We start from the raw sequence: 13,806 nt of genomic DNA on the forward strand, positions 1-13,806 counted from the left end.
CAGCCAAGCTTCCGTCAGTCTACCCCAGGGCAGCTGTGGCTACATATGTAGCTTACCAGGTGTGAATGAATGATGGGTTCCCACTTCTCTGTGAGCGGTCTGAGTATATAACAATAGAAAAGCGCGATATAAATCTAATCCATTATTATTATTATTACAAAGATAAAATAAGTCACATTTTTGGTTCGTTTAATAGTTAAAACAAATGTATATTATTGCAATCAGTTGATAAAACATTGTCCTTTACAATTATAAAAGCTTTTTTTTAAAAATCTACAACTCTGCTAGCATGTCAGCAGACTGGGGTAGATCCTGCTGAAATCCTATGTGTTGAATGAATAGAGAATCCTTTTGAATCGGACGAATATCGTTTTTGAATCGAGAATTGCGTTGAATCGAAAAAATGGATTTATAATCGAATCGCAACCCCAAAAACCGATATTGAATCGAATCGTGGTACACCCAAAGATCCTCAGCCCTAATATATATATATATATATATATATATATATATATATATATATTTACATATATATTAGTATACATACAAACAAACAAACATATTTGTACATATATACATATGTATATATTCATATGTACGTATATACATTTCCATCCATCCACATATATATACATACATATATGTGTGTATATATATATATGTATGTATATATATATATATATATATATATATATATATATATATATATATATATATATATTAGTATACATACAAACAAACATATATTTGTACACATATACACATGTATATATTCATATATACATGTATACATTTCCATCAATCCACATATATATATATATATATATATATATATATATATGTGGATTGATGGAAATGTATACATGTATATATGAATATAACTGTGTGTATATATATATACACACTGTTATGAACACAAAACAAATACATTTAAATAAAATAAGGAAAAAATAAATTACTATACCTAAATAGTACAAAATACGTAAATGAAATCCAATAAAAAACGTATTTACATTTCAACTTACAAACATGTAAATACAAAACCCAAAACCCAGTGAAGTTGGCACTTTGTGTAAATGGTAAAAAAAAAACCAGAATACAATGTTTTGTGAATCCTTTTCAACTTATATTCAGTTGAATGGAGTGCAAAGACAAGATATTTAATGTTCAAACTGAGAAAGGTGTTTGGTTTTTTTTGCAAATAATCCTTACCTTAGAATTTCATGGCAGCAACACTTTGCCAAAAAGTTGGCACAGGGGCATTTTTAGCACTGTGTTATATGGCCTTTCCATGAGCTGAGGAAACCAATTTTTGAAGTGTTTCAGGTGGAATTCTTTCCCATTTTTGCTTGATGTACAGCTTACCGGTAAGTTGTTCAACAGTCCGGGGTCTCCATTGTCTTATTTTAGGCTACATAATGCGCCATACATTTTCAATGGGAGACAGGTCTGGACTATAGGCAGGCCATTTTAGTCTTTTACTACGAAGCCACACGTGCAGATTGTGACTTGGCATTGTCTTGCTGAAATAAGTAGGAGCGTCCATGATGATGTTGCTTAGATGGCAACATTTGTTCCTTCAAAACCTTTCAGCATTAATGTTGCCTTCACATATGTGTTAGTTACCCATGCCTTGGGCACTATTACACCCCCATAACATCAAAGATGCTGGCTGTTGAACTTTGGCCTATAACAGTTCGGATGGTTCTTTTCCTTTTTGGTCTGCCAGACCACAGAACACTTTTCCACTTTGCATCAGTCCATCTTAGAACAGCTTCGGCACAGCGAAGCATTTCTGGGTGTTGTTGATAAATAGCTTTCACTTTGCATAGTACAGTTTTACCTTACACTTAAAGATGTAGCAACCAACTGCAGTTACTGACAGTGGTTTTCTGAAGTGTTCCTGAGACTATGTGGTGATATCCTTTACACTCTGATGTCACTTTTTGATGCAGTACTGCCTGAGGGATCCAAGGTCACGGGCATTGCCGCTTATGTGCAGTGATTTCTCCAGATTCTCTGAACCTTTTAATGATATTACGGACCATAGATGGTGAAATCCCTAAATTCCTTGCAATAACTGGTTGAGAAATGTCGTTCTTAAACTGTTCGACAATTTGCTCACAGATTTGTTTACAAAGTGGTGACCCTTTGTCCACCCTTGTTTGTGAATGCTTAAGCATTTCATGGAAGCTGCTTTTATACTCAATCATGGCACCCACCTGTTCCCCATTAGCCTGTTCACCTGTGGGATGTTCCAAATAAGTGTTTGGTGAGCATTCCTCAGCTTTCTCACTCTTTTTTGACACTTGTACCAGCTTTTTTGAAACATGTTGCAGCCATCAAATTCACTTATATTCCTTATATTCAATATTTGCAAAAATGTCACCAGTTCGAACATTAAGTATCCTGTCTTTGTAGTCTGTTCAATTGAATATAGGTTGAAAAGGATTTGCAAATAAAAGATAAATGGGTTGTACTTGTATAGCGCTTTTCTACCTTTAAGGTACTCAAAGCGCTTTGACACTACTTCCACATTTACACATTCACACACTGATGGAGGGAGCTGCCATGCAAGGCACTAACCAGCACCCATCAGGAGCAAGGGTGAAGTGTCTTGCTCAAGGACACAACGGACGTGACGAGGTTTGTACTAGGTGGGGATTGAACCAGGGACCCTCAGGTTGCGCACGGCCACTCTGCCACTGCGCCATGCTGTCCCAAATCATAGTATTCTGTTTTTATTTACGATTTACACAACGTGCCAACTTCACTGGTTTTGGGTTTTGTAGAATATTAAAAAATAAACGACTAAATTATTAAAACTAATAAATTTCCAAAAAATTTATTAAAAAGAGAAATAAACATGTTTTATTTGACCATATTTTAAAAAATATTTTAAATTAACAAATTCAAATTAAAAATATATGAGTAAACCTAAATTTAAAGACATTTAAATTTTAATTTGCAAAAAATGGTATTTGAAAAAATTAATTTAATTAAAATAGTATAAAAAGCAGAAGAAACAATTATAAGAATAAATTAATATACTTAGTTAAAAACATTTAATTTGTAGTTCACAAAAAAATTGAGGAAATTAAATTTAGATTAAAAACATTTAAATTTACAAAGAAATTAGATAGAAAAAAAATAAATTAATTAATATACTTACATTTGAAATTTGTAAATACTTTGAATCGAGAAGATAAACGAACATGAATGAATACACTCAAACTTAAAAAACACATCTTTAAATCATCGTTTTTAAAAGGTCTTAATTGACACACGTATGCATCAGCTTGACCTCTGCAGTTGAAAGGAATCCTATTGTTGTCATGGCAACCTTTTTTCTAAACAGGATAGAATAGGTTTTAGTTTCCATGGTAACAGCAGGAAGCAGAGATGTTTTTAAGTTACATGGTGAGTGAAAGAATGTGTGTGTGTGTGTGTGTGTGTGTGTGTGTGTGTGTGTGTGCGTGCATGCGTGTCTTACCTCTGTGATGTGTGTTTATATTTCTGCCTGAAAAAAAAACAAAAAAACACAAGTATGATTGGTGACAGTTTTGTGTGGACACAACTTTCCCAAAATGTACACTTTTATCAGAGCTCCACGCATAAGGTGTATGTTTGGAAGACTTGCATGCCGTCAGACACACACACACGCACGCACACACACACGCGCACACAACAACATGGTGCAAACCAAAGGACATATAAAGCCATCTCCATCTTTGTTTGCTGCATGGAAGGCACTTGTGTGGGGTTGCCAAGGAAACTGGCCAGCGACATACACAAATATGTGTTCCTGCACACGGCAGGAACCTGTTGGTTTAATCTCAATCACACAAACACACACACACACACACACACACACACACACACACACCTAATGATTCCAGTCTCGCTGCGACACCCTTCATAGACTGATGACGGCCATCTTGGACTCGTTGGAGCTCTTTAACCGTCTGACGGTGTTTTGGCTTGCCAGCGTTGTAGTTGTCCACTTCTGCTGCACATGGGCATAAGTGAGAGACTTTTGGACTGGATGAGTCTCCCTCACACCTTGGACTTGCCAGCGTGTGTGTGTGTGTACGTCTATCTAGCAAGACGTTCAATCCTGTTTTAGAGTGCAGTCGGGTTGCCTCCACCAAGGCAGTAGCAGCACACTTCCTGGTTTGGGAACAGGACGGGAAAAACTGTTCCCTCGGAGTCCAATAATTGTGGACTTGTGCTATTCTCACTAGATATATGTAACTCTCATTGATGCAGAACTTAGAAATGTCCAAAAAGTGCCAGAGTGCACTTGGTCAAGTTCTAGCAGGTCCTGACTGGCTGCTTGGCAAGGCTGTGATGTTGCAATTGTTTCACGTGCGCGCACACACACACGCACACACGCGCGCACACACATATGCACACGCACACCACGCTCCCATCCTCTTGACATCCTTCTCAGCAGCACATGACATCATCAGTATGACATCATCAGTGTGACGTCATCAGCTGCAGCACTTCCTCTTTACTTACATTCCCTTAAGACGATTCAGAACTTGACTGTTGTGGGTCTGATCCAAAAGATCCACAAAGTCCTGCATCTCCTCCTGCTCCTCGTCCCAGCCGTCTTGTGCCTCCTTTGCGTTCACCTGCTGCACTTTCAGCAGAGCCTGGTCCATGTGTTGTTCCTCCACCTTATGCACCTCCTCTTTCTCTTCCTTCTCCTCCTGAAGCACCACCTTCATTTGTTGCTCTTCTCCTTGTTGCACTTCCTCCACCTGCTTCACCTCCTTTTCCTTATTAAGTACCTCCTCCATGTTTTGCTTTTCTTCCCCTGCTTCAAGCTGGAGCACCTCCTCTTTCTCCCCCCGCTGGCCATTTAGATGCACCTCCTCAGTTGGATTCTCCTCTTCATCCTGCACCTGTTTTTCTTCCAACTCTTCCTCCTCCGGCACCTCCTCCTCCTCTCCCACCATTATCACCTCGTTGTGTCTTTGCACCTCCTCCATTTCTCTGTCTTCCTCCTTCTGCACCTCCTCAGTTGGATCCACCTCTTCCTCCTTCTGCACCTCTTTTTCTTCCAACTCTTCCTCCTCCTCTCCCAATATTATCACCTCATTTTGTCTTTGCACCTCCTCTATTTCTTGCTCTTCCTCCTTCTCCACCTCCTCAGTTAGATCCACCTCTTCCTTCTTCTGCACCTCCTTTTCTTCCAACTCTTCCTCCTCCTGCACCTCCTCTTCTTCCAACTCTCCCTCCTTCTGCATCTCATTTTCTTCCCCCTCTTCCTCCTCCAGCACCTCCTTTTCTTCCAACTCTCCCTCCTCCTGCACATCCTTTTCTTCCAACTCTCCCTCCTCCTGCGCCTCCTTTTTTTCGCAATCTCCCTCCTTCTGCATCTCCTTCTCAACCACCCCCTCCTCCTCCTGCACCTCATTTTCTTCCACCTCTTCCTCCTTTGGCACCTCCCTTTCTCCCACCTTTTCCTCCTCCTGCACTTCCTTTTCCTCCACCTCTTCCTGCACCTCCTTTTCTTTCACCTCTTCCTCTTTCTGCATCTCCCTTTCTTCCAACTCTTCCTCCTCCTGCACCTCCCTTTCTTCCACCTCCTGCACCTCCCTTTCTTCCAACTCTTCCTTCTTTTGCACGTCTTTTTCTTCCACGTCTTCCTCCTTCTGCACCTTCTTATATTCCAACTCTTCCTCCTTCTGCACCTCCTTTTCTCCCATCTCTTCTTCCTCCTGCACCTCTTCCTCTCCCACTAGTAGCATTTCCTCCATTTCTTGCTCTTCCAGATGCTCATCCTCAGTTGGATCCTCCTCCTGCACCTCCTCTGCTCCAATTAGTAGCACATCCTCCGTTTCTTGCTGGTCGTCCTCCTCCTCCACTTGTAGCATCTCCCTCATTTGTTGCTCTTCTGCCAGTTTCTCCACCTGCTCCTGCGTCGCCTCGACATTCTGCGGCACCACCAGCTCCAGGTGTTGGTCTCCGTCCTCCTGCTCCTCCTCCTCACGTACCTCCTGGCTCTCCGCTTCCTCAAGTTTCATCTCTTCTACCTTCTTCTCGGGGGACAGCGCTGACTCCTCCGCGTTCATGTCGGCATGGAGGAGAAGGCGAGAGGTTGTCGGCCGGTTGTCAGACTGCCAACATGGATGCCAGTCGGTGTGGGGAGAAGACGGGAGTTCATCCAACTTGCCGTGACGTCACCGGGGCGCCCGACCGGGGAACGTCGATGATTTTCGTTGCGTTCCCACGCAGGAGGCAAGGGGGTAAAAGTTGACGGGCGGGAGAGGCAAGAAGGGAAGATTGTCTGCTGGACTCGGCGCTCCGACACTGGCGCTGAGCGATGCGGCTCCTCGTCCCGGAGAATCGCCGTGGCAACGCAGGAAGGAAGTGAAGACGAGAGAGAGAGAGAACAAGAGAGAGAGAGAGAAAGAGAGAGAGAGAGAGAGAGAGAGAGAGAGAGAGGATGAGGCGGGAGCAGAGAACATTACATGGCATTGCCATGGTAACGACAAAGCTGTTACTAAGAGTGATGGAATCCTGCACACAGAACTCCTTCTCCTCCTTCGTTTCGCCACCTCCCATCTACATCAACACTCAGAAAAAGGAGGAAGAAGTCCGCCTCCCGTCACCATGACAACATAAGGTTAGCATTCAGTCATACAAGTTAAGAGCCGTTCTGGTCCTTTTGCTTGTTTTAAAAAAAAAATCCCACCTAGTCTTGATCTGATTGGTCGATCCGTGGACACGCCTCGCCATGCTGCATTTGCTCTTGACTGAACGCCGCGTCAGGGCGTCAGCTGCTATTGGCTGAAGGTCACCTGACAGGCACAAGGGTGTGAGACCACTTCCAACTCAGGTTTTTAAGAAGCATGATAACCGCTTAACCCCGAGCATCCTTTTGCCGGGCGCGACATGGGGCCCTGTATGGCATACTTGTCTACATTTGCTTTTGAAATAAAGGGACATTTTGTGAAAAGCAACTTTGCACCTTCGACACAAATTCATTTACTGGCCAGCTTTTATTTTGAAGGCCTGACCTGACCAAATTCAGGGTGCAAAGAAAATGTATTTTTTTCACTGAAGCTGAAATATGCAAACTTTATGGGATGCCATTAAAAGTTCAAATGTATCATGTGTGTCAGATCTTGACTTTTTTTGCGCTTCACGTTTCAATACCATGGCCAAAAAAACAAACAAACAAAAAAAATGCCCATTTTGGATCATGTAAAATCACTCATAATTATTTAACACATTTTAAATCCAGTTTAACACATGAAGAAACAATTTCAAACATCCTTTGGTTGGAAAATGTTTCGATAACGGACTTGTGGATTGATACCAGAAGTTTAATTAATCCATTTAATCATTAAAATAATAATAATGAGTGTAATATATATATAATCATATATTACATTATATAGTAATATTATATATAATTAAAAAAATAATACAAATGATAAAAATTAAATGAACAGTTAAATATTTATTTACATTGAATTATATACACATAAATCTGAGATTTTTTTTTACTGACTATATCAATCAATCAATCAATGTTTACTTATATAGCCCTAAATCACTAGTGTCTCAAAGGGCTGCACAAACCACTACAACATCCTAATGATTATTATTGTCAGTAAATTGTGCTATCTGACACATGTATTTACTAAAAGCTTTATCATTAATAAGGACACTTTTATTTTGTTACCAAGCTTACACACCTTGATTTATTTCCGATCATTTCATAGAAACCTGGTGGCGAGCTTAAGAGGATATAACACAATGCATGATGGGACAGTCTGCAAAGCGACAATTCATACATCAAAGTTGATACAAGAGTGCAGATGTAGAAAACGCAGACTCTATGATTCTATCTTAGCTTTTACTCGATCACGTGAATCAGCAGCCGTCCAAAGGTTGTCGGCTCCAAAAATAGAAAGTCTAAAAATGATCATCAAAGTAAAACGTGTCATGATGATTTTTACACTTCCTTTGGAGTGAACCAACTAAATATCCACGGTTAATTTTGTTATTGGACCAATAGGAGGTGGATATTTATGTTTGTATTCACAAAACTCTGTTTAATTGTTCCAATGTTGTTAATATATTCATACATCTGAAATAATGAGAGTTGTGGGTGATTAAAGCCAAATAGTTTGAATTAGTTTTTCCCTAAACATGTTGATGGATTATAAAGCGGATTTTGTTCAATATTGTTGAATTGATCGCAATTAAGCCTGCCAATAAAACATTTATTTGCCTAAAATGTGTCGTATTTGGAATACATCATGATTAACCAGTTAAAGACAAAATCACAAAGGAATAGTTTGCACTAGGGCTGGGCACCGTTCACCTTAGAACCGATACAGTACCAATATCCGGTACCTGGGAATTGATACCCGTACTCAATGATGCCGATTTTCTGTACTTTTGTGTGTGTTAATAATCATTAATTGTCTATTTTTTATTCAAAAATTAGCGGATTTTGTTGTAATATCCCATTTTTGAGTCTCATTTGCAGGTATGAGATCATGTTGCAATTACAGTTGTAAGTCCCAAACATTTGATGGCAGTAGTGTATAGTTTAAAGTGTTTTTGTTGTTGCGCCCTACAAGGTGTTAATCCTGTAAGTATTGTACTTATTACGCATCCCCCTGTGTGTTTGCCAAGTGCATCTTAGTTGTAGTTTTAATTAACGTAGTTGGAATTGTTTGAATGGCAATGTAAAATCGCTAATGCTAATCAGTAGTATGTCAAGAGCAATATATACAAGCATCAAGTTTGTTCATTTTTGGAAAAGTGGAACCTTACTTTGTCTACGTTGGAGCATTTTTTTATTCTGTCAATTTCTTTGTTGCCGTTGAAAGTTGCAACATTACCTTGAGGTAGTTTGGCTGAGTCTGCTCTCAGTGCTGCCTGAGTGACCAAGTGCCTAAATGAATCAACTCACAATTTATCATCAGTTTAGTGTCAGTCTCTGACCATCAAAAATTAAGTAATGACCATTTAAGTGGTGATGGTGAGGAGCAGTTGGCACGGCCAGGCTGCGCCAACTACAAATGGGTATATAAAAGTACTGACCCATCAGCAAATCAGTGTGTCATAATTACCATTTGTACCAATTATGACCAAGATCTGAATTTGTGGGGCCCATGTTGAAAGTTCTGTGGCGAACCATAAGATCAAAGTTTGTCGCCATGCCACGCCCAGATCCTATAACATGGGTAAATTCCTTCACAATTTATCATCGCCCATCTGTGTAGTATCCGTCAATTTAACCGCAACTCGTTTGGTCAAAGTCCCTCGGAGGAGTTCATTAAAGTACGACCCCTGTTTTTGGGATAAAAAATGGCATACGGAAACCTAGATGGCCGACTTTGTGTTTGTTTTCAAATATGGGTTCTAGAGACCTTTACGTGCGTCCTGTCATGATCGACGTCTCCAGCAATTTTCGTGATGATACTTGAATCTTATGGAAGGAGCCATTTTTTTGCAAATTTTTAAGGGGGTGCTGGCGAATCCATTTTTCTAGATTCCGTGTTTGGTAACCACAAAATGTAAACTTTTTTACGTTTTTGGGTCCTCAAAATTGTGCAGTAAAGTGATGATGAAAGTACGATAACATTCTAGAAAGTTTGTATTTAGTATCTAAATCATGGGTATATATATATATATATATATATATATATATATATATATATTATTTTATTTTTTTAAATCCGTTCTTTCTAATTCATTTTCTACCGCTTGTTACTTTTGGTGTCTCCAAGCAGCTCAGGCAAATCATATTGTCATAATCGCGCTTGGACTATTATATATATATATATATATATATATATATATATATATATATATATATATATATATATATATATATATATATATATATATATGCGTTAGGTCAGGAAAAACACAGGGGCTATTTCATCCCTACAAGCCTGTTTCGCAGGTTTCCCAGCTCTTCAGGGGATTTTATTGAAGTGTCTGTGGTTGCTACATATATAAATGCTACATATATATATATAGGGTACATTACATGGGGATGTGTCCATGATGAGACTGGCACAGAAGCAAGGCACTATTGTGTAACAATGGCCACACCCCCATGTAAGGTACCCTATATATATGTATCAACTACGAACTTCAATAAAATCCCCTGAAGAGCAGGGAAACCCGCAAAACAGGCTTGTAGGGATGAAATAGCCTCTGGGTTCTACTCTATCCCGGTATTTAGCACTGTGCAATGTGCATATTATATTAATACCATGAATATCCATCCATCCATTTTCTACTGCTTATTCCCTTTTGGGGTCACAGGGAGCGCTGGCGCCTATCTCAGCTACAATCGGGCGGAAGGCGGGGTACACCCTGGACAAGTCGCCACTTCATCGCAGTACCATGAATATATAATTAAAAGTTATTAGAGTTGAATATCAAGAGCATGGGCAAGTTTGACTCCTACTAAGTGTGGAGAGAATATTTTGCATTTTTCCCATCATGCCTTGCAATGGATTTAAATGGGTATAATTCTGAATTGGATATGGTGGTTGGCTATTTTTTTTTTATAATATCCACAAAGTTCAACGAGCTGGTTGTGTTATGTGTGACCATTTTTGATGACTTTTTGTGTTGTTTGAATTTTTCCATCCTGCGTCATGACTAGGGAAGGTTGTCTGGATTGGGTCATATAATTAAATGCTGTGCCAACTATCCCTAGAAAGTCCACTCCATCGTCACTGGGTGAGTCAGAAACATTGTCCACAAGACAATGACAATAAGGCACCTTTTAGACCGCCTGATGTCTACATTTAACAGGTAAACGCAGTGGGCAACAGTTTCAATAAAGGCCTACTGAAATTAGATTTTCTTATTTAAACAGGCATAGCAGGTTCATTCTATGTGTCATACTTGATCATTTCAAGATATTGCCCTATTTTTGCTGAAAGGATTTAGTCGAAAACATCGACGATAAAGTTCGCAACTTTTGGTGCTGAGAAAAAAGCTTCGCCTTTACCGGAAGTCGCAGACGATGACATCACAAGGGTGAGGGCTCTTCACGTCATCACATTGTTTTTAATGGGAGCCTCCAGCAGCAAGAGCTATTCGGACCAAGAGAATGACAATTTCCCCATTAGTTTGAGCGAGGATGAAAGATTTGTGGATGATGATAAGGATAGCGAAGGACTAGAAAAAAAAATAATAATAAAATAAAATAAATAGCGACGGCTCCGGGCGGTGGCAGTGTGAGCGTTTCAAATTTAATTAGACACATTTACTAGGATATTTTTGGAAGATCCCTTATCTGCTTATTGTTTTAATAGTGTTTTAGTGAGATTGTAAAGACATACCTCGAGGTCGGATGGCTGCGGTGAACACGCAGTGTCTCAGAGAGAAGCCGAGGAGCCAAGCTCACAGCTGCCTATTAAACAGATACTGCAGGAAGACGAATAATCCAATGATGTCTCCGGTAAGATATATATCACAATATTCCCATCCAAAAACATGCTGGTTGACGTAGAGAAACATGTTCGCTTGACCGCTCTGTGTTAAAAACAAAGAAACACCGGCTGTGTCTCGGTGCTAAAGACAGCTGCAATACACCGCTTTCCACCAACAGCATTGTTCTTTATAGTCTCCATTATTAATCGAACAAATTACAAAAGAATCAGCAACACAGAAGTCCAAATTACTGTGTAATTATGCAATGAAAAGAGACGACTTTTAGCCGTAACTGGTGCTGAGCATCGGGGGCGGTACCTCTGGATTGGCAGACCGGGGTGGTGGTCCCTCTCTTTAAGAAGGGCGACCGGAGGGTGTGTTCCAACTATCGTGGGATCACACTCCTCAGCCTACCCGGTAAGGTTTATTCAGGTGTACTGGAGAGGAGGCTACGCCGGATAGTCGAACCTCGGATTCAGGAGGAACAGTGTGGTTTTTGTCCTGGTCGTGGAACTGTGGACCAGCTCTATACTCTCGGCAGCGTTCTTGAGGGTGCATGGGAGTTTGCCCAACCAGTCTACATGTGCTTTGTGGACTTGGAGAAGGCATTCGACCGTGTCCCTCGGGAAGTCCTGTGGGGAGTGCTCAGAGAGTATGGGGTACCGGACTGTCTTATTGTGGCGGTCCGCTCCCTGTATGATCGGTGTCAAAGCTTGGTCCGCATTGCTGGCAGTAAGTCGGACACGTTTCCAGTGAGGGTTGGACTCCGCCAAGGCTGTCCTTTGTCACAGATTCTGTTCATAACTTTTATGGACAGAATTTCTAGGCGCAGTCAAGGCGTTGAGCAGTTCCGGTTTGGTGGCCGCAGGATTAGGTCTCTGCTTTTTGCAGATGATGTGGTCTTGATGGCTTCATCTGGCCGGAATCTTCAGCTCTCACAGGATCGGTTCGCAGCTGAGTGTGAAGCGACCGGAATGAGAATCAGCACCTCCAAGTCCGAGTCCATGGTTCTCACCCGGAAAAGGATGGAGTGCTATCTCCGGGTTGGGCAGGAGACCCTGCCCCAAGTGGAGGAGTTCAAGTACCTAAGAGTCTTGTTCACGAGTGGGGGAAGAGTGGATCGTAAGATCAACAGGCGGATCGGTGCGGCGTCTTCAGTAATGCGGACGTTGTAGCGATCCGTTGTGGTGAAGAAGGAGCTGAGCCGGAAGGCAAAGCTCTCAATTTACCGGTCGATCTACGTTCCCATCCTCACCTATGGTCATGAGCTTTGGGTCATGACCGAAAGGATAAGATCACGGGTACAAGCGGCCGAAATGAGTTTCCTCCGCCGGGTGGCGGGGCTCTCCCTTAGAGATAGGGTGAGAAGCTCTGCCATCCGGGAGGAGCTCAAAGTAAAGCCGCTGCTCCTCCACATCGAGAGGAGCCAGATGAGGTGGCTCGGGCATCTGGTCAGGATGCCACCCGATCATCTCCCTAGGGAGGGGTTTAGGGCACGTCCAACCGGTAGGAGGCCACGGGGAAGACCCAGGACACGTTGGGAAGACCCAGGACACGTTGGGGAGACTAAGTCTCCCGGCTGGCCTGGGAACGCCTCGGGATCCCCCGGGAAGAGCTGGACGAAGTGGCTGGGGAGAGGGAAGTCTGGGCTTCCCTACTTAGGCTGCTGTCCCCGCGACCCGACCTCGGATAAGCGGAAGATGATGGATGGATGGATGGATGGTGTTGAGCTAATATTTCCTGACAGTCCGTGACGTCACGCGAACGCGTCATCATTCCGCGACATTTTCAACAAGAAACTCCACGGAAAATTTAAAATTGCAATTTAGTCAACTAAACCGGCCGTATTGGCATGTGTTGCAATGTTAATATTTCATCATTGATATATAAACTATCAGACTGCGTGGTCGGTAGTAGTGGGTTTCAGTAGGCCTTTAAGTACTGTGACAAATGTGACATTGTCTCACTCTACTGGTCAATAAAGACGGTTGGCTTTTTGTCCAAATTATTTTGTATCAATTGTTCAGTTTTTTAACAGCCGAGTGTGATGTTTGCAGAAAAAATGTCATGGCAACGGTGTGATTGGCCTTCCTGCTAATAGAACCCAAATTGTCTCTTCACTAATCAACACTCGAGAGACAAACAATTACACTCCTGCGTGGGGGCGGGCCCAGCTGTGTGTGTGTGTGTGTAATGTATGCAAAGGAGACATACAACATGAACACAGCCGAGAGTCACTTTGTGCCTTTTCTCTCCTACGTCAAATCAAAGTTCTTATTTGAGAAGATCGATCGAGAAGTTCTACAAAGTCCCTCTGCAGGAATCGAACATCGACAAAACTGGTAGCGAAGGCAAAATCTGACCTGTTCT

At 41.6% G+C, this 13,806-nt stretch overlaps 1 protein-coding gene across 1 annotated transcript in view; it reads right to left on the minus strand.

Annotated features, from left to right (window-relative positions):
- The window catches only part of pde1a (phosphodiesterase 1A, calmodulin-dependent), a 30,697-nt gene extending 24,166 nt beyond the window's left edge, over positions 1-6,531 (minus strand). Inside the window, exons 1-2 of the mRNA XM_061879380.1 lie at positions 4,525-6,531; positions 3,494-3,520 (exon numbers count right to left, since the gene is read on the minus strand). Coding sequence (XP_061735364.1) covers positions 3,494-3,520; positions 4,525-6,086 — 1,589 coding nt within the window. The 5' untranslated portion in view covers positions 6,087-6,531. The remainder of the gene's footprint in view (positions 1-3,493; positions 3,521-4,524) is intronic.
- Between the last annotated feature and the right edge of the window lie 7,275 nt (positions 6,532-13,806).

This window comes from Nerophis ophidion, linkage group LG19, assembly GCF_033978795.1.
Source record: "Nerophis ophidion isolate RoL-2023_Sa linkage group LG19, RoL_Noph_v1.0, whole genome shotgun sequence".
Lineage (NCBI taxonomy): Eukaryota > Metazoa > Chordata > Actinopteri > Syngnathiformes > Syngnathidae > Nerophis > Nerophis ophidion.